General features: G+C 46.7%; 1 protein-coding gene and 1 long non-coding RNA gene across 6 annotated transcripts in view; one reads left to right on the top strand and one right to left on the bottom strand.

Moving 5' to 3' along the window:
- LOC143739237 (uncharacterized) overlaps positions 1-2,748 on the top strand; it is a 109,808-nt gene extending 107,060 nt beyond the window's left edge. The window contains exon 2 of the long non-coding RNA XR_013204155.1: positions 2,628-2,748. This is a non-coding gene — a long non-coding RNA (uncharacterized LOC143739237). The remainder of the gene's footprint in view (positions 1-2,627) is intronic.
- Positions 1-21,826, bottom strand: part of adamts3 (ADAM metallopeptidase with thrombospondin type 1 motif, 3) — a 178,006-nt gene that overhangs the window by 98,714 nt on the left and 57,466 nt on the right. For 4 of the 5 annotated variants that reach the window (XM_077231555.1, XM_077231554.1, XM_077231557.1 and 1 more), the window contains exon 6: positions 526-609. In XM_077231555.1, the coding sequence (XP_077087670.1) occupies positions 526-609 (84 nt within the window). Of the gene's footprint in view, positions 1-525; positions 610-1,986; positions 2,074-21,826 lie in introns of those variants that run through there. The other variant, XM_077231558.1, reaches the window with a different exon arrangement.

Raw genomic sequence — 21,826 nt, 5'->3', positions numbered from 1 at the left:
CATTTACACTTGGCATTAACATGCGATCACCGTGATCCGATCAAGCAGATTGGATCATTAGCCAATAAGGACATTGTGCGTTTACATTTGTTCACATTAAGTAGCCTCTGTATCTGGATAACCGATCGGATTTCTGTTTCCTGCATAAATTAGGTCTGTGGCACGAAACCAGATTAAGAGTAAAGATGATACAAATTAAACAATGTCCCAATTGCTTTCACTAACTCACTTTACTTTCAATCTCCAGTAATTAGATCAAATTATGTTTTTGAACGAAGGAATACCTACTTCCAGAGTTGATCATACAAAAATAACTGGGTTGATCATGTTAAAGTCGAGCGATCATCTGGGTTTAAGCTTATAGCGTGCAATGACTATATTGACAGAAATGGGAGCCAGAGAGAGTGGAAAATTGTCATGAAAAATTAAGTAAATAAACAAAGATATAAAATATTACATCTTCTATAAGAAATACATGATATGACCCATTATGGTTTATAAAAGAGATATTTAGCAGTAATTTACCTTAGCATATCCAAGCATTATCATCCTCACAAGCACAACATTAATGTGCACTCCCAATGATTCATCGTGATAGATCTCATTTACCTGTAAACACATGATGAAAAATACATTATTATCCCCTAAATTCAACATAATAAAACAACAAAGCATTGATCCTGCCACAAAGGTGAAAAAGGATATCAGGCAAGGATAATTTGCATCATATTCTACCTAGTCAATTATGACAGCTACTGATTTGATCAACTCCAGGTGCTGTGAAAACAAATGCTACTTCATTCCGTTTCTGAACCCTCACCATGATTGACAATGAGCAAGAGAAAGCAAAGATTTTTCAACAACAGAATCAAGATAAAGAGAGTGGGAGGAAATGGATTTCAGACCCATAAGAGTGGCTCTCTGAGGCATAGAAGGCATTTTTAGATAGGACTTGGGGCTACAGTTGGCATGGAAAAGCCTATGAAAGGTTGGTAAATGAAAAGGGCCCAGTGTTTAGCTGGTCATACAGAGGCCTTTTTTTAAAGGTTCAGATGTTTTCCCCTCTCCACCTAGCTAAGAGCCTGCTGTGTGGGGTGCTGCGTTTTAAAGGCACCGTTTTGCTGTTTGAATGCAAGGTGTGATGCTGTAGTGAATGACTACATCCTAAATGGTACAAATGTTTCTTCAAAACCTTTCAGGAGCTTATTTCAAAAACTGGCCACACTTAAAAGCAACATACACCCATTACATATATGCTATATGCTTATGAATTGAACGCCCATAGGCGTAATTTGTGCGAGGGACGTTCTCTTGTGTCTTCACACGGTCTTCACCCGTGTTTAAATCTAACTCTTAAAGCCGTTGTGGAGACTCTCTTTTCGTTCCGGTTAGATCACAAAACAAACAAAATTTTTGCAAAACGCAAAATATGTACCAATACGTAGCCTACATATTACTGTAGTTTCGAAAAGAAATGAACACTAGAGGCAGTAAAACAGCAAGCACTTTTAATCGTTTTCACAGACAATAATTATTACAGGAGCATATTATGGATGAATAAAGACTTGTTTTCACGCGGATCCTTGCTCAATTATGTTATGACCTCAAAACACTTTTTACCATAGTGCATGATTAGTAAACAAATATATTTTGGAGTTTGCATCTTTTAACCAGCTCCGTCTGTTCAGTTTTAGTGACTTAAGCTTGATCAGTAGCTCAGTTGGTACAGAATTGTCCTTGTGATGCGGAGATCTCAAGTACGAATAGGGTTGCCACCCGTCCCGGTTTTCCCGGGATTGTCCCGTTTTTTAACAACCTGTCACTGAATGTCCCGGTTTTCAAAAGTTCAAAATCAAGCTAAAATGCCATGATTACGTTTTTATGTCGCATTTGCTTTAGTTAACACTATCGGGTAGGTTTAGGGTTTAGTGTAGGTGTACTTTATTTTAAAACATAATGGAGCATTAAGCTTTTAGCGCCACTCACCAGACATTTCAATTCAGAACTGCAGTGATACGTACAAACTCCGACATAATACAACATTGACAGATTTATGTTCATCTGTTCCGGAAAAAAAACTAAACATGCTATTAGCGCCACTTAGTGGACATTTCACTTTGAAACTGTCGCGAAACGTGCACAACACAACGTATTTTGTGTTGTCTAAAAATTTTGCCACAGGTATGTTCTTCGAATGAGCCTGGGCTGATATTGTAGATCTCATTAAACGACTAATTAAACCTAATATATTGAAATTTATTTCTGAACATCGTTTCCAAAATTTGTTATTGTAAACATATTGTACATATAAATGATTTATAAATTTTGGTTATCAGATTGGATCAAATCTTGAAAATGGGTTGTTCAAAAGGGAAAGAAGGAATCTGAAATCAGATTAGATCACGGAGTCCAATCCTAGTTTTAATCTGGATCAAACCTTCAGTTTGTGTTGTTCAAAACTTGTCAGTAGGATTTGGATAATCCTGATCCCATCCTTGTAGGATTTCAAGGTGGATTACAGGAAGAAAATGTAGTAAAATTTTAAAATTGGTCAAATAATACATTTGTATCATGTAGTGTATATACTTTTATTTATATTTTGCACTCGACATGTGTAACCGTTGTAGCTAGGTATGTAACGATTCACTCAACTCACGATGCGATACGATTCACAATACTGGTTTCACGATACGATTTTCTCACGATTTTTTTAACAAGTGATTAATTTAAGAAATTATAAATGAAAAAGTGTCCCTTTTATTATTTCCCAGACAAAATGCTGCACATTTCTTTTTCATTTTAATTTGTCAACTAAAAAAAACTACATTGAAATTTAAAAAAAAATCAATTCAAGGTTGTTTCAACTCAGTCTTTCTGTCTGTCTGGTCAAGAGGGTGGACACTGGTACCTTCGCACACTAAGTAAAAGACTGTAAAATTAGTACCACATTTAGAGGGGTTTTAATTTTGTTATAATTTGTATCATTACACTAGCAAGAGTAAAAAACAACAACACACATTTAGAAAAATATGCCATAACCATCAATAAATTATATATATATAAATATATATATATATATCCATGTACACATTTAGAGAAAGAGATAGTAAAATAAATACAACACCTGGTTGCCACGGAAACACTGATGCACCTCCGTGGCTCTCGCACTTGTCGTATTAATGCCTTTTACATGAAAACGGAGGTGACGTGCTTCTCACGGTGGTGATTATTATTAGTCTACGAAAAGTCAAAATGCCGCCACAGCTCCGAATTGAATGAGTCAATATTTACACTTGCCGTCGCCATGTGTTTGACGGCGCGTGCACACGCAGAACACCAGTCTATGGCACACACTGGCGCGGCGCGAGCGGAGCAAACCAAGCGTTTTCAGTTCATTCCTGTGGAAGTTGAGTTTGGCTCACACAAGCTCAAGTTCCATGAATTAAGTGAAAACACTCGCTAGCTTCGCGCCAGTGTGTGCTTGCTGCTATTGTGCCCGTAAAGCGAGGTTCACAACTTCACAGTAGGCTACAGTAAACGTCCCTGCTTAAAACGTGTATCGCGATTCGTTTAACATTTCAACCGACTTGACTCGTCACACATTTCTATCGATTTTCAACCGGTTGCGAGTGAATCGTTACATACCTAGTTGTAACAGTGAAAAAGTAGATAAAGTAGACATAGGCTACCAATTAAGCTATTCAGTATAGTAAATTAAAAATAAAAATGATCTTCTCCACATGAAATAACCCCCCAAACAGATTTCAATAACAAACAAAAATAATATATTCAATTTTTCTGTCCTTCATCACCGATATTAATTTCAAAGAAACAATCATCAGAGATGAGCCTGTCAAAAATAATTTCTAACAATTGCATCCCTTACTATACGTTCAGTCAGTCCCTCATTCTTCAACAGGCTCAGGTGCATCATAAACATCATCACAGAGAGGGACATTGCGCCTGGTAGCGATGTTGTGCAGGACGATACACGCAAGTATTTTGTTGCATGCTCCCTGTGGTACGATTACCCCATGGTAGGAGTGGATAGGCACTGTCTCCTAATATTACGCCATCTGGTCGGTTGGTTTGCAGTTCTATGTATAGTGCACTCTCTCTCAGGGCATGCTCTACGTGCATCATGAACAGACCCGGGCCACTTAACGACACAATTTGTGATGATGAGGTCAGCATCGCCCACAAGTTGGATGTTGATGCTGCGCCTCCCCTTTTGGTTGATGTACTCACAATCCCTCTCATGAGGTGCTTGGATATGCACATGAGTGCAGTCAATAACCCCAATAGTTTTGGGCATGTTCCCCAAAAGAAAAAAACTTGTGCTTGGTCTGGGCAATCTGGACATCCTTTGGAAGTGAATTGAGCAGGCTGGCCAATGCAATTGACAGCTTTCACTACATCACTCACAGTTGATTTGTCCAATCCTATATTGTCACCAACAACTTGGTAGAAAGTCCCAGATGCATAGAAGCGCAGACCAATGAGGACCTGTTCTTCCACAGACAGACTGTGACTCCTTCAGGTTCTCTGTTGAAGTTTTGGCCTGACAAGGTCTGCAATGTACTTAATTGGCTGATGTGCTGTGGCTTGTGTTCAATTAAATCAATCATGCCCAAGGCCTATAAATACTATGTTCACTACAACAGATGAGGTGGAACCATAGACTCAAAAAGACCTAATTTCACTGTTGCAGAAACCCATGCACTGCTGGAGGGTGTTAACCCTCTGGGGTCTGCTATCGCGCCGGCGTGTTTGTCTCGCTTTTTTTCTTGTCAGTGCCAAAGAGACTCAAATAACTCCGTCGATTTTTGTCATACAGGCAAATGTTATACATCATTAAAAACTATTAAATGTCTTCTTTTAATTGTGTACACTAATAATAAAAACTAAAAGTTGTGTTTTTTGTAAAATAAAGAAGAAAAACATGATGCACATTCTGTCTTCTCTCTCAATGTGAAGTTTATTCTGAAACGCGACAGAAAATGATCTGTAACTCAGCCAATACTTGCCACCCACAAGTGAGAGATATGCATTTACAAAGCTTGAAGTCTCCTTTTTTAAATGATGTAAATCATATCAAAAACAAATATTCTCGGTTTAAGAAATCCGTATGAAAGCAAGGACATGTACAGTTTCTCCATGCCGAGCTCATTAACTTTAATTTGACCACACGTGTTTAGAGCTTTGTTTAGAGCTGCACCATCTGTTCACATGCAAATAATCCATGTGAAGGAACGCAGAGCTGTTAACGCCCTCATCAGCTCTAAACAAAGAATCAGCGACTTCAGTATTCCTCTGCTTTTCATGAGTTTGGAAGACTGTGCTGTACAGTTTACCTTGGATTTACCACAGAAGAATTGGAAGAACACGATTTGATTAATATAACAATTTTTAAGGTAAGACACATAATAGTAAGTGTTTTATTGTTGCTTACAACTACAGGGCTGTTGAATGCTTGATTCTGATTGGTTGAGAACGTTCTAAGGTGTGCAATTAGTTTCAGGGAAACGCACGGCTAACGTAGTTCTAGGCAGGTCTTGACCGCATTACAGTTCTATATCACTTCGCGTAGTTAACTGTAATAACGGAAAATAGCATACAATTCATAACAAGAAAAAACATGCAGCCCATGCGCTTGATCTGCAATTTTCGATGTCTAACTTCACAATCAATGGAAAAATGCAGTTTAATTTTAATAAACAAAGTATATAGCCCTATATAGTCAATAGAAAATTAAACTGAATAGGCCTATATAAATAAATTGATAGTCCTGCTGCACGGGTTTTCGTAAGTATTGCAGATAATAGGCTATAACAAATAAATAATTATTGATAGGCCTATAGCCTACTTGTTAATAGGACTTTGTGTTTCATTTCCTACTGTCAATATTAGGAAAAAAACATGTACGAACTAATTAAAATGAATTGAATTAATTAATAAATAATAACATTGAAGCACATGTCTCTCTCTCTCTCTCTCTCTCTCTCTCTAATAACTGCATTAATAACTGCATAAAGCCGGGGACACACTTATTGTAAAGCCGGTTATGAATGTAATTTGATACTTTGTTATGATTGATCATGCCCAAACGCGTTTTCAGTCTGTGTTTAAAATCTGCTGCAGTCGATGGAAACAGAATGTTTCAGCCAGTCGTTAAGTATGTCCAGCATTAGTCTGCTATCAGTGGCTCAAACCTCCGTTACTAACTCTAAAATGACGTTTTGGAATTAGCAACGGAGGCGTGGGATTAGATGCGCAATAAATTAGTCCTACATACAAGAGCGTTTTAATGACAAAAATTTTACAAACTTCTTGAAATACATCATTTGAACAATGTTTCGATGTGTGGTAACTGTAGTATAAGCGGAACAATTGACTTCAGGCCGTTGAATTATTAGAAAAATAATGCACACCGAGGTGTAACGGCCACTCCGCTTCGCGTCGTGACTGCATTACCACCTCGGGTGTGCATTATTTTTCTAATAATTCAACGGGCTGTCGTCAATTATTCCTTACATGGTGAATATTTTAATGTTTAGACCTGTATTTACTGTTAAATACTGTGTTTGTGGATATCTGCTCAAACGTAGATGTATAATGTAACAATAATGTTTCATAGTTTGGAGCGGCTTGATCGCTGCATGCGCTGAGTTTGAGTCTGAGTCTTTGAAAAGCAAAACACGCCAAACATTAGGCTTCACGCCAAACTCATCTCATTTCATAACGAATAGAAACGTTTGAAGTAACATATGATAATCAATATATTTTTGTCTAGTGTAGTGTTACTGAAGTGTTCATTTTTAACGATTTATAGACTGCCTGCTATCTAGGCTATTGTTATTATTTTATGCAGCCCTACACATGCCTATATACAAGGCACAACAAACTAGGTATTCGTATATATTTACCAAATTTACAAAATACATATACATATATACACTGCCGTTCAAAAGTTTGGGGTCGGTAAGATTTGTAATGTTTTTAAAAGAACTCACTTATGCTCACCAATGCTGTATTTATTTGATTAAAAATACAAAACAAACCCAGTAATATTGTGAAATATTATTTCAATGTAAAACAGCTGTTTTCTATGTGAATATATAGTAAAAAGTGTAATTTATTCTTCCTGTGATCAAAGCTGAATTTTCAGCATCATTACTCCAGTCTTCAGTGTCACATGATCCTTCAGAAATCAGTTGTGCACCTTTTTTTTAGGATTCTTTGATGAACAGAAAGTTAAAAACAACAGCATTTATTTGAAATAGAATCTTTTGTATCATTATAAATGTCTTTACTGTCACTTTTGATCAATTTAATTCCTCCTTGATGAATAAAAGTATTGATCTATTCTATTTATTTCCCCCAAAAAATAAAAAATAAATTCTTACTGTCCCCAAAGTTTTGAACGGTAGTGTTTAATGTTACAAAAGATTATTTTTCAGATAAATGCTGTTCCCTTTCGTCCTGGGAACTCCGACGTGTCGTCGGGGGAGTTCCCTGACGAATTGGGATCACGCTAGGGAGACCAATTGCCTTCGAGTGAATTAAAACGAGCCAATGAAAATTGGCATGCAAGATTTGCATTCCGCGACCCGCCTACCAGCGCGGGTATAAAAGGCGGAAGTAAACATTGCGCAATGCTTTTAGCTTCGGAGCCGACCGATTGTGTCCTCTCTGAGTGAGTGAGCTTTAAGATTGTATTTTTCTTACTGCTACGAGTCTGCTGTTTCGGGAGGGGATCTCTCTGTGTTGGTGAGATGGCGTTTCAGCGACCGCGCGGTTCCTGTCTGCCGGCTGCGTCTATATGCTGTTAATTCAAAAGCTGTTTTCACAGCTGGTAAACGGTTGAGTGCGCACAGCGGGCTTGCAGTTTCCCCGCTGTGTTGCCGCGTTGGGTCCCTGTGTGCTTCAGCACGATAGAGAGAGTACTTTCTTCCTGAAAGAGCAAGACGAGTGAAGATCGCGTCCTTTTCAGGATGACGTTTCACTCGTGTGTTTCTGGATGCGATCGTTCCCTGTCCTTATTTGACGGCCACGTTCATTGTTTCACATGCCTAATCCGTGTGTGAGACTACGTTCGTGGGTGGTTCATGTTCTCTCAGGGGTGCATGACCACGTCGGCACGTTGTTCGTCTCCCCTTTCTCGTAAAGGCTTGAGCCGCTCAGCGTGCCGTGTGCCGTCGAGCGCCGGCTGACAGCGCGGGTTGTCACGGCAACCCAGCGCGCGTCATTCGGCGCTCAAGATGCGTGGTCAAGATCAAGACTCGCGTGCCTCTATGAGGTGAGTCCCTTTGCTTATTTCCCGATCTAGTTTCTCTTCTGGTGCACCAGAGGAGGGCTACTTTGGCGAATAACATTGGTGATCTGAGGGTTTCAGTGAGCACGAACCACTCACTCCTCTAGCGCATCGCAAACATGCTGAGACTGTGTTCGTGGGTGGTTTATGCTTTCTGATGAGAGCATGACCACGTCGGCACGTTGTTCGCCTTGCCTGAAGGCTTGAGCGCCCAGCGTGCCGTGTGTCATCGAAGCGATGGCCACGTTCACTATCTTGCATGCCTGGTTGACGGCCACGATCACTGTTTCACATGCCTAATCAGTGTGTTGAGACTGCGTTCGTGGGTGGTTCATGTTCTCTCAGGAGTGCATGACCACGTCGGCGTGCTGCTCGTCTCCCCTTTCTCGTAAAGGCTTGAGCCGCTCAGCGTGCCGTGTGCCGTCGAGGCTTTCGGATGGGATTCTGGTCCTTCTCATGAGGGACCAAGCATTTCATTCGGGGCCCCAGGGAGGACAGATGTCGATCGCTACATCGGAGAGAGGGCTGTTGTACTCTGAAAATGATGCTGAGTTCCTACTATAATGTCGTGTTCTCATGCTGAAGATTCAGACTTAACAGCCACACTTTCCTGGGCTGTTCTAAAGCGCCTGGATGTGTGTGAAGAATTTTGGCAGTATGGAAGCGTTTTGGTGCCAATATGGCAAGCCAAACATGCCTAAATCTGCAGAAGTTTTTCCTCTCTCACTACCACTGCACGTGCGTAGTTCTAACTCGGGGTTGAGCTGTGCTTAGTGACTGACCGTGATTAGTCACAGCGCTGGCCCTCGGTTAGACGATGTCCACACTGGTGGTCCAGAAGCACCTCAAAACCAGCCCGCTCGGAGTTTGTTTTTCCCAAGGGAAGGGAAGCAACCCTGAGAGGAGCGACCCAGAGTATGTGACGATCTGCTCTTTGGGAGTGCGTGTCATCACCACTCCTTCCCCCGGGGGAGGGCCGGGTGGAGAATTTAGTTTCTGTTCCGCCGCTGGTTATCCAGTAATCAGCGGTACCCAAAGTTTGAGCAGTCCATTTCCTCTGAGTCGTTCACGGGCCCCAGCGCTCAGATGGCAGTGAGGGCTACGGCCTTGTCACTCTCGTCTCTCGCTGGGTGAGGGGAAACCAGGACTCGATGCCCCCGGGCCTCGTCCCTCGTTTCCCCTCACGGTCGAGACTGGCAGTATAATAAGACCAGTTTCCTCCGCCCGAGAGGGTCAGAATGGCAGTGCGTGCCGCCCCCGAGCTGCACCACTCCCGTTCCCCTCTCCCCAGCTTGCAGATAGCAGTGACGCAGCCTCAGCTGCGTCGCTCCGGTCTGCAGCTGGGCCCGGAGGCGCAGAGACCAGCATACGAGGAGTCAGGGCCTCGTTCCTCGTCTCTCCCCCTCCTCTCGCCACCGGGCAGTCCGCAGCAGAACGCCCACGAGCCTTCTCTGCCGTCTGCCCCTCGCTGGAAGCAGGTTGGTGTCAGGCGCACCCAGACCCCCGCTCTCGGTCGCTACAACGCCACCAGAGCCGGGTCCCTGTCTTCCACCTCGCTGCCCCTCCGCAGGTACGCCGGTGGTTCGGGTGGGTTCATTGGGACGGTATCTGGAAGCCTGGCTAGAAGCGCTTCCGGGTCTGTCCCGATGGCTCATCCGCACCATCCGGTTCGGCTATGCAATTCAGTTTGCACGCCGGCCTCCCAAGTTCAGGGGCGTCCACTTTACCCGTGTGCGGTCGGTGGACGCCCCTGTCTTGCGGAAAGAGATCGATGTCCTGCTGGCGAAGGACGCGATCGAGCCGGTCCCTCCTGCCGAGATGAGGTCCGGGTTTTACAGCCCCTACTTCATTGTACCCAAGAAAGGCGGTGGGTTACGGCCAATCCTGGACCTGCGGGTCTTGAATCGGGCCCTGCACAAACTCCCGTTCAAGATGCTCACGCAGAAGCGCATTTTCGAATGCATCCGTCCCCAGGATTGGTTTGCAGCGATCGACCTGAAGGACGCGTACTTTCACGTCTCGATTCTCCTTCGACACAGACCGTTTCTTCGGTTTGCTTTCGAGGGTCGGGCGTATCAGTACAAAGTCCTACCCTTCGGGCTGGCCCTGTCACCCCGCGTCTTCACGAAAGTCGCGGAGGCGGCCTTTGTTCCCATGAGAGAACAAGGCGTTCGCATCCTCAACTACCTCGACGACTGGCTCATTTTAGCTCACTCGCGAGATGTGTTGTGCGATCACAGGGACATGGTGCTTCGGCACCTCAGCCGGTTGGGGCTTCAGGTCAACTGGGACAAGAGCAAACTCTGCCCCGTGCAGAGGATCTCTTATCTCGGGATGGAGCTGGACTCGGTCGCCCGGACTGCGCGCCTCACGGAGGAACGCGTCCAGTCAGTGCTCACCTGCCTCAGGTCTTTTCGAGGCAGGACAGCGGTTCCACTGAAACAATTTCAGAGGCTCCTGGGGCATATGGCAGCCGCAGCCGCAGTAACGCCGCTCGGCCTGTTACATATGAGACCGCTTCAGCGCTGGCTTCACGATCGAGTCCCGAGGTGGGCGTGGCACAGCGGCACGTTCCGGGTCAAAGTGACCCCGCACTGTCGCCAAACCTTCTCCCCGTGGTCGGATCCTGCGTTTCTACGGGCCGGAGTGCCCTTAGTCCAGGTTTCCAGGCATGCTGTGGTTTTCACAGATGCCTCTGCCACCGGATGGGGGGCCACGTACAACGGGCATGCAGTTTCAGGTCTGTGGACGGGGCCTCAACTGCATTGGCATATCAACTGCCTAGAGTTGCAAGCAGTACGCTTAGCCTTGCGTCGCCTCAAAGGGGTTCTCAGACACAAGCACGTACTGGTCCGTATGGACAGCACTGCGACCGTTGCTTACATCAACCATCAAGGTGGTCTACGCTCCTGTCGTATGTCGCGACTCGCCTCCCACCTCCTCCTATGGAGTCAGAAGCATCTGAGGTCGCTTCGTGCCATTCACATTCCAGGGGAGCTCAACCGTGTGGCAGACGAGCTCTCACGGCTGCCTCCCCTGCCAGGAGAATGGCGACTCCATCCCCAGTCGGTCCAGCTGATTTGGAGTGTCTTCGGAGTCGCACAGGTAGACCTGTTTGCCTCTCCGGACACGACCCATTGCCAGTGGTTTTATTCCCTGTCCGAGGGGACCCTCGGCACGGACGCCCTGGCTCACAGCTGGCCCCGGGACCTGCGCAAGTATGCGTTTCCCCCAGTGAGCCTTCTTGCACAGACTCTGTGCAAGGTCAGGGAGGACGAGCAGCAGGTCCTTCTTGTGGCGCCGTATTGGCCCACCAGGACTTGGTTCACCGAATTCATGCTCCTCGCGACAGCCCCTCCTTGGCCGATTCCTCTGAGGAAGGACCTTCTTTCTCAGAGACGGGGCACTCTATGGCACCCGCGTCCAGACCTCTGGAAACTCCATGTCTGGTCCCTGGACGGGACGCGGAGGTTCTAGGTGGTCTGCCACAGGCAGTGGTAGACACCATCACTTCCGCTAGAGCCCCCTCTACGAGGCGCCTCTATGCGTTGAAGTGGAACCTGTTCGTCGATTGGTGTTTCTCCCGTCAGGAGGACCCCCGAACTTGCCCGATCGGAGTCGTGCTTTCCTTCCTGCAAGATGGGTTGGAGCGAAGGCTGTCTCCCTCCACCCTCAAAGTGTATGTCGCCGCAATAGCCGCGCATCACGATGCACTGGAAGGTAAGTCCTTGGGGAAGCACGACCTGGTCATCAGATTCCTTAAGGGTGCCAGGAGGTTAAATCCACCTCGTGTTTTGCACTCGGTACCCTCTTGGGACCTTGCTCTGGTACTTAGAGCTCTTCAAAGTCCTCCCTTTGAGCCTTTGCTGACGGTAGAGCTTAATAGCCTGTCCATTAAGACAGCGCTCCTGTTGGCATTGGCCTCTTTCAAGAGGGTCGGGGATCTGCAGGCTTTTTCGGTCGACGAATCGTGCCTAGAGTTCGGGCCAGGCCTTTCTCACGTTGTGTTGAGACCCCGGCTCGGATATGTGCCCAAGGTTCCTACCACTCCCTTCGTGGACCAGGTAGTGAACCTGCAAGCGCTGCCCCAGGAGGAGGCAGACCCAGCCCTAGCTTTTCTCTGTCCTGTCCGCGCCCTGCGGGTTTATATTGACAGAACGCAAAGCTTCAGAACCTCAGATCAGCTCTTTGTCTGTTACGGAGGCCGGCAGAAGGGGAAGGCCGTCTCCAAGCAGAGGTTAGCCCACTGGTTAGTGGATGCTATCACCCGAGCATATGAGTCTCTGGGTGAGCCTTGTCCTCCCAGGTTGCGCGCTCACTCCTCTAGAGGTGCTGCCGCTTCCTGGGCTTTGGCTCAAGGCGCCTCGCTGACAGACATCTGTAGAGCTGCGGGCTGGGCGACACCGAACACGTTCGCTAGGTTCTATAGCCTTCGTGTGGAACCTGTTTCCTCCCGAGTTCTGGCTACGGCCAGTGGGTCGAGGGAATAAGTTGTGTCGGCTTGCTACGCCACTCCGCCTCGAACAGCGGATACGTGCTTTCTTGCTCCGTATGGCGCCCTACGTTGGTGAGCCTCGTGAGTTCCTCCTTCACCCCTCCGGTGCTGGGCGTGGCGGACCGCCCGGCGCCAGGTCTGCTACCTCTAGTGAGGAGTTGTTAGTAGACTGGGTGCTCCAGTGATCTCTACTGTGAACCATCATGCCACGTGCAGTTTAGCCGTGTCTTCCCCTTGACGGACTCGTTCGTCATCCCTGTTGAGTGCGCTCCCATTTCCCTTGGATTGGGACCACCTCAGGGACTGCCATATGTTTCACTACCCCATTGGGCTAGTACATATGTGTATTCCTGGTCAGTCAGGCTGGGCCTTCCGCAGCTTTCCCCCTCTCTTGGGGAACGCTTTCCCAGTGTTATCCAATGTCCTCTGTGCGGGTCTTGCGGAACAGCAGTGTGGTTCCCGTGCTAGCTCCCGCAACTTATTTCAAGAAACTGCTGCAGGGTAGCTTAGCCGGGCGCTGGAAGGGGCCAGCACCATGGCGCTTTATTAGGGATCCCAATTCGTCAGGGAACTCCCCCGACGACACGTCGGAGTTCCCAGGACGAAAGGGAACGTCTCGGTTACGTATGTAACCCTCGTTCCCTGAGTACAGGGAACGGAGACGTGTCGTCCCTTCGCCATGTCGCTGTACCTTCGCGGAGGACTGGACACCGTTCGGCTCCTCAGCGAAAAGCATTGCGCAATGTTTACTTCCGCCTTTTATACCCGCGCTGGTAGGCGGGTCGCGGAATGCAAATCTTGCATGCCAATTTTCATTGGCTCGTTTTAATTCACTCGAAGGCAATTGGTCTCCCTAGCGTGATCCCAATTCGTCAGGGAACTCCCCCGACGACACGTCTCCGTTCCCTGTACTCAGGGAACGAGGGTTACATACGTAACCGAGACGTTATTTTGTACTTTTTATTTGTCAAAGAATCCTGAAATAAAAATGTAAATAACTGTTTTCAACATTGATGATAATGAAAAATGTTTCTTGAGCATCAAATCATCATACTATACTGATTTCTGAAGGATCATGTGACACTGAAGACTGGAGTAATGATGCTGAAAATGCAGCTTTGATCACAGGAACAAATTACACTTTTTACTATATATTCACATAGAAAACAACTGTTTTACAGTTAAATATTATTTCACAATATTACTGGGTTTGTTTTGTATTTTTAATCAAATAAATACAGCCTTGGTGAGCATAAGTGACTTCTTTTAAAAACTTTAAAAATCTTACCGACCCCAAACGGCAGTGTGTGTATGTGTGTGTGTGTGTGTGTGTGTGTGTGTGTGTGTGTGTGTGTGTGTGTGTGTGTGTGTGTGTGTGTGTAAAATCTAAAATGTACATTTTAGAAAAATCTCAAATGTATTCCCAAAATCGTGCAGCCCTATAGTTTTTCCTGATATCAACATATTCACAAGTGTTTATTTATTTATTTTTTAGAGAGGGACCAGATGCCACTGATGAGTCCTGCTGACTTCAGCATTCACATGAGTCTCTGTACATGAACATGGTAAAGTGAAAAATCAAACTCCTTGGACATGACAGGTATGTTGGCCTCCTATGTTTCTGGAATGGCACAAAGGTGTCTGACTGTTCAAGTCTATGTCTATAGATCAGTTTTTTTACTAATGTGCTTTTTGTCCTTTGTTGTGTATCTTTGGATTATGTTGTGTTGTAAATAAATCCAGACAATCTAAAAGCCATTCTTTTTAAAATCTCCTCATTCTTTGTGCAAGGCTTCTCATAATGAGTGGGCCTGATAGCACCTGATAGGGCCATTAGGGGAGGGTCTTTGTCTTTCTCAGGTGTGATAACTATATATTAATGAGTGGTTTACGCCTCCTCGCATAAAGCTTTCTCACACAAAACGTGTCTTACAAATTTTAAATCAATATATTGTCTTATCTAAATGAGTATGCAGAATGATTTTCACATAGTTTTGGAGGAAATATTCTAGGCTACGTGATACAATTTTCAAAAGTCTTATGAAGAAATAATCACTATGGGTTTCTAAATGACCTTTTTTCAGTGACAAATTTTTTTTCACAAACCACGCATAAACATTATTAACTCAAAACTACAAATTTTTACATACATGCTGCTGACATATTATTGTAGAAGAATTTGTGCTGAATACAATGTAATAAGACTTTAGCAATTAAACTGTCTCAAGTAACAGAAATAAGCACAAATGTCAGAGCATGTCAGAACAGCTCCAGGACCCAGAAAACAGCTCAGACCCCAGAGGGTTAAGTGCCATCATGCCTCAAAAGTAGGAAGCTCTGTTGTGGGTGGAATGGTGACTAACAAAACGAAGAAAGAATGCAATGGGGTCTGGCCAGAAGAGGACCTTGGAGCAAGTGAAATTTATATGGAAGAATCTGAGGGCCAGAGCAAAAAATGACCTTGCTGAAGCAAAACACACCCAAACAGGCAACAAACCCTTTAGGAAAGGTAAATACACGGATGTGGTTCTGGGCAATATTGGAGGTGAGAACTCTAAAGCTCTGCACGGGATTCAAGGTGTTGTAGGGGATGGTGAGCCTACGATTGTAGAAGAAAGTGAGCCAGTTCCTTCTAATGCAGAGGAAACATTCATTCTGGATCTCATCCCTATTATTGTAGAACAACCTGGATCCTCACTGGTAGAGCCAGCAGTCACAGGAGCTCAGAAAAGAGGCTGGAAGCCTCCTTTGCCGAATAATAATGATGATACCTATGAACTTCACTTCTTAAACGAGAAACTGAAAGAGCAGAAGCAAAGATACTCCTGGCAGAGGAACAAATCAAGCTGACCAAACTGCAGCAAACCAAAGAGAAACTTCTGATCTGCCTCCTAAAAGCAGGGCTAGGAAATGCTGGTCTCTCCTCCTCAGATGAAGAAGAACCCTGAACATTCTTTATTTTGTTAACTATTGGACATTTAGCCACTTTTTAAAAAACGTTTTCAAAATATCCACAATGTATTTGTTAATGTATATTTGTTGTGGCTCAGATGAGGGGTCATAAAATAAATTATGAATGTAAGTGGATGTTTGTTTGTTTTTGTCGCAAAATAAGAAACACTTACAGTGTGATATGTTGTCCCATTTAGAGCACTGGTAATCCGGATTTGGTAATCTTGAAAACTGTGTATCTGGATCAGGGTGATCCAGTCCAATGTTGCTTTGAAAAACCAGCATGAAAGTAAGGCGGATTACCTGATCCTGAATAGGAAAAATTAGGATCATTTTGATCCAGATTAAATGATTTGAACAACTGGCCCTATAGCGTTACATTTGTGTGTGTGTGTGTATACATATATATATATAAATGTCAGGGTTCTGTCACTTCTGTCTAGCTTATTTCTTGGTTTTGTGACAGAGCTCCGACACTCCTGTTTTGTCATGTCTTTGTGTGGGCGCGGGGCTTCGAGCGTACTGGAGTCGTATGTCTGCATGCCCTTGTTACATGTGTGGGGCGTGATGTTTGGATCCCGGCATATCTGTCTAGTTTGGTTTCGGTTATGTGTCGGGTTTGTCCTCTGTTGCGAGCGCACAGGATGAGCTTAAGCTCGTTCTCGTGTACTCTGTCTTGTTGTGTGAGCGTGCGGTTTCGAGTTCGCTCGGGCCGTACTCTCTTCTGTCCATGTGTGCTGTGTTTTGTGTAGTACGTGGTTCGTGTTAACATCGACTGCATACTTTCGTGTCATGTTTTGTCTTGTGCTGTGAAGCACGCAACTTTTGTTTACACTAGCTGTGTGATTTTATGTTGTTACATTTTGTATGAACACGTGGCTTATGAGTGTTCATTAGCTGCGTGTTCATGTCCCGTTTTGTGTGAGCACATGGCTGGTGATTTGTTTTACTGGCCATGTGCTTGTGTTCTAGTCATGTTTGGTGTGAGCACATGGCTTGTAATGTGTGTTTCCTTGTGCCATGTGCTCTCCTGTCGATTGCCCCGCCCACATTGTTACCTGATTATTGGTTCATTTGCCCCACCTGTCCTCAAAGGTACCTGCCTTGTTTGCTCCCTATTTATTCTCCTTGTGTTTGCAGTCCTGTGCTGGATCATTGTTGTGTGTCGTGCTGAGTCAAGTTAAACCTAAGTCTTGCCTCTTGTATTTACATTGTCCTATTTTAGTATAAATCCCTAAAATAGCAAAGAATGTAAAGAAATAAAATAAAATTAACTGGAGAAGCCTAATAAACGTCCCGGGTTACGTATGTAACCCTAGTTCCCTGAAGGAACGAGACGCTGTGTGAAACGCTGCGGGAACGCCTCTTGCGTTGTGTGTCATGAAGCACATATGGAATCAGCCCAATGGCGAGACGGAACGTCACGAGTGACGTCATCGACCAGGAAACTATAAAGCACACCCCTGAACACAATGGCGACAGCTTCTGGAAAAAGTCTGAAGCAAGTCGATCAAGGGAATGCCGGGAGTATGGCAACGACACGCAGCGTCTCTTTCCTTCAGGGAACTAGGGTTACATACGTAACCCGGGACGTTCCCTTTCAGGAACGTCGAGCTGCGTGAAACGCTGCGGGAACGCTAATACCCACGTCGCCATAAGAGCAAGTGACCGACTGTGTGAATCAAAGATTAAATTCAGCCGAAAGCACCTGCGCCCCAGGGGTGGAGCTGAGGTCTAGGTCATAAAACCTGACGAAAGTATGCGGTGAGGACCAGCCTGCTACACCATAAACGTCCTGGAGGGTGACTCCTGACAATAAGGCTTTGGAAGCCGCCATACTCCTGGTAGAGTGAGCTCGGACAGCCAAAGGTGAAGGCTGACCAACCGACTCATAGGCAAGTGAGATGGCCTCAACCACCCACTTGCTCATCCTCTGCTTAGACACTGGGGACCCCTTCTTAGGTGGTCCAAAACAAACGAACAGCTGTTCTGATTTTCTCCACAGGGCAGCTCTGTGGACGTAAGCATCTAAAGCCCGAACAGGGCAGAGCAGATTAAGTTTTTCCTGATCAGATGATGTAAAAGGAGGAGGACAGAAGGCCTGCAGAACTATAGGTCTGGCCACATTGGTAGGAACCTTAGGGACATAACCTGGCCTGGGGTGGAGAAAAGCCTTCACCATCCCAGGTGAAAACTCCAAACACGAAGGAGCAACCGAGAGAGCCTGAATATCTCCGATTCTCTTAAGAGAAGAAATGGCAAGGAGAAAAATAGTCTTCAAAGTAATAAACTTATCAGCAACTTCTTCAATAGGGTCAAAGGGAGCTAGGGAAAGACCTTCTAGGGCGATAGCTAAGTCCCATGCTGGCACCCTCGTGCGGACTACAGGCCTCAGCCTCAAAGTACCACGAAGAAAGCGAGTTATAAATGGGTGTCTCCCCAGAGAGACTCCACTGAAAGGGACATGGTAAGCAGCCAGTGCCGCCACATACACCTTTAGTGTGGAGGGGGATAGCCCTGAGGAGAAACGCTCCTGCAGGAACTCCAGCACTGCACCCACTGGGCAGTTAACTGGGTCCAACAGGTGTTCTCCACACCAAGAAGTGAAGAGCCTCCACTTCAAGGCATATAACCTCCTCGTGGAAGGAGCTCTGGAATGAAGGATGGTCTCAACAACCTCGGTTGAGAGACCAGCCCCTACGAGCTGGGCCCCCTCAGAGGCCAAGCCCATAGCTTCCACAACTCTGGGCGGGGGTGAAGTATCAACCCGCTCGCCTGAGAGAGAAGGTCCCTTCTGATCGGAATCTCCAGAGGAGAGCCGTCTAGAAGAGACACTAGGTCCGTGAACCATACTCGGGCCGGCCAAAACGGGGCTACCAATAATAGACTGACCCCGTCCTGGCGAACCCTCTCCAGAACTCCTGGGAGCAGAGCAATCGGGGGAAAGGCGTACAGGCGTGACCTCGGCCACGCCTGCACCATAGCATCCAACCCCAGCGGGGCTGGATGACAGAGAGAAAACCAAAGTGGACAGTGTGATGTCTCCCTGGATGCAAATAGGTCTACCTCGGCACGACCATACTGCATCCAAAGGAGCTCCACCACCTCGGGGGGGAGTCTCCATTCCCCGGGCCTCGGCCCCTGCCTCGACAGGATGTCCGCTCCCTGATTTAAATACCCCGGGAGATTAATCGCCTTCAATGAGAGAAGCTTCCCCTGGGACCATAGAAGGATCCGGCGAGACAGATTGTATAACGGGCGAGAGCGCAGACCCCCCTGATGGTTTATGTAAGAGACCACCGATGTGTTGTCGGACCGGACAAGAACATGATGACCTCTCAGGTCTGGCAGGAAGTGCTTCAGAGCCTGAAACACTGCCAACATCTCTAGACAATTTATATGCATAAATCGATGATGGTCCTGCCACAGACCCTGGGCTGGGCGACCACTCATGATCGCCCCCCAGCCTGTGAGGGAAGCATCTGTCGTTAGCGTTACACGACGACAAAGAGCTCCCAACACAGGTCCCTGGGACAGAAACCAAGGATCCCTCCACATGACCAGAGCACGGAGACAACTCCGTGTAACTTTGATCACGCGGAGGGGGTTTCCCCTCGGGAAGAACCCCTTGGTCCTGAGCCACCACTGTAATGGTCTCATGTACAGCAGGCCGCAGGGTATAACCCTGGACCTGGCTGCCATCAGACCCAGCAGTCTTTGGAACTGCTTTACAGTGAGCAACTGGCCTAGCTTTACTCTTTTTACAGCTGAGAGAATCGAAGCGATGCGGGAAGGCGACAGGCGAGCCCGAATTGCCACAGAATCCCATAGTACCCCCAGAAAAGATGTTATCTGTGATGGAGATATGTGTGCGAGGACGACATCTCGATGCCGAGCCGCTTGCTGCTGCGATTGAGCGCTAGGCCAAACGGAAGAACACGATATTGGTACGCTTCGCCCCCGAAAGCGAACCTCAGGAACTTCCTGTGTTGCGGAAGGATGGAGATGTGGAAGTATGCGTCCTTCAGATCTATCGTGACAAACCAGTCCTCGGACCTGATTTGTGACATGATTTGCTTTAGCGTAAGCATCTTGAATTTGAGCTTGGCTACAGCAAGATTTAATAGGCGCAGATCTAAAATTGGACGCAACCCCCCATCCTTCTTTGGAACGATGAAATATCGCCTGTAATAACCTGACTCCTCGCTGGGAGGAGGAACCCGTTCTAAAGCCTCCTTTTGAAGGAGCGTTTTCACCTCTTGTTCCATTACCAGAGCCTGCTCGGGGCCCACCACGGTGGGCAGGACCCCGTTGAATCGAGGAGGAGGAGATCTGAACTGAATGGCATAACCCCTTTCTATCGAATGCAGAACCCACTGAGATATTTTTGGAAGACTTTTCCACTCTGCCAGAAAATCTAATTAGGGTACCAGCCTACCAGAATATTTTGAGCAGCAGACACAGCGCCCTGTAACGGCGCACCAGCAGGGGACAACTGGTCTGACTGCTCTAAACCCCTCCTCAGAGGGGGCGAGCATCCCTCGGGAAATAGCTCGCTGGGCCCGTCTGCGCCCCGACACGAAGGCGGGGTTGGCAGAAGGGACCCCTGAGGGCACCGTGAGAGAACGGGCACCGTCTGAAGCGGTGAACACCTCCCTCTCACGGTGGGGACCACCCTCAGCATCCTGACTCCAGTGGCGTCAGGACTTCTTAGACGAAGCCTTCCTAGCCATAATGAATGTCCTCAGATCAGTCTTACCACTAGAAGGCTTCGCCTGAGACTGTCGCGTCTGTTCCCACTGTTTAGAAGGGGGGCCACGAGACGCGACACTCTGCCTTTGTTGCGCCCTATGTGAGGAGCTAGTCGACGGCTTGGTCTGCCCTCGCCCAGCAGACCCTGGGACATGAACTTTAAGTGGGAGGATTTTTTGAAAAGCTGCAGCTTGTTTCTTTTCTTCCTGAAATGTATCTATGACCGTGTTTACCGCGTCACCGAATAAACCAGATGGAGAAAGTGGAGCATCCAAAAGAAAAGCTTTCTCTTTATCCTTCATATCAGACAGATTAAGCCACAAGTGTCTCTCTGCGGCCTGACGCAGTTCTCGAACCACGTCAATGCTGACCTCCTCACTCTCACTCATATCTTTTAAAAGATCGGCTTGGTATGCCTGCAATATTGACATCGTGTGCAGACACGCCGAAGCCTGACCAGCCGCCGAATAAGCCTTACCCACCAGAGCCGAAGTATTTCTGAGAGGCTTGGTGGGTAAAGCTGGTGCCTTAAGAGACGAGGAAGACTCAGCAGAAAGATGGCTAGCTAGAGTCTCCTCCGCCTTGGGCATCGCCCCATAACCATATAACTTAGCCCCCGATATATTAGAATATGTGGAAGTCTGGGGGCTAAACACACGATAAGAGGCGGGTCTCTTCCACGACCTCGACACCTCGGTGTGGAGATCGGGAAGAAACGGAAGGCACCGCCGTGGAGGCTGAACGCGGGAAGGCAAAAATCGTTCGTCAAGCTTGCTTTTAGAAACATATTCCTGCCTAACAGCTGGCCACTCAATGCTTAGTTTTGACACAGCACGAGTGAGCACCTCCATAAGCTCCTCGTGTTCAGGGGAATGAGGTGACGAGTCCTCAACATCCCCTGTCTCAATACTGACAACATCCAGCTCCTCAGAACTGGATAGCTGCAGTATTGGTGCCTCAGCCTGGGGGGAAGAAACCGCAATGCGTGCTTCCACACCCGGAACTGAGGCACTGGAACTGGCAGGTAAAGGCTGAGATAAGGCAGAGCCCGTCTCAAACCCCGCTGACAGATCCATTTGCGATCACCACGACAGGCGCCGCCGCTCTGCCTCGACAGAAGCGGGACCCGAGCCGTGGGGAGCGCGAACCGAACCACTCTCCTCGAAGAGTGATCGGCGGGAGCGGAGCGTTCTTAATGGAAAACGCTCGCAATGCTCACAATCAGCCCCCTCGAGAGCTGACTGGGCATGCTGCACTCCCAAACAAACAACACACAGATCGTGTGTATCCCCACCCGTGAGAAAACGAGTACA

The sequence above is a fragment of the Siphateles boraxobius genome, unplaced genomic scaffold (assembly GCF_051911475.1).
Source record: "Siphateles boraxobius isolate OS27281-9 unplaced genomic scaffold, OSU_SipBor_1 16, whole genome shotgun sequence".
NCBI classification, from domain to species: domain Eukaryota; kingdom Metazoa; phylum Chordata; class Actinopteri; order Cypriniformes; family Leuciscidae; genus Siphateles; species Siphateles boraxobius.
The sequence above is the reverse complement of the archived record's forward strand: the minus strand, read 5'-3'. Positions and strand labels throughout refer to the sequence as shown.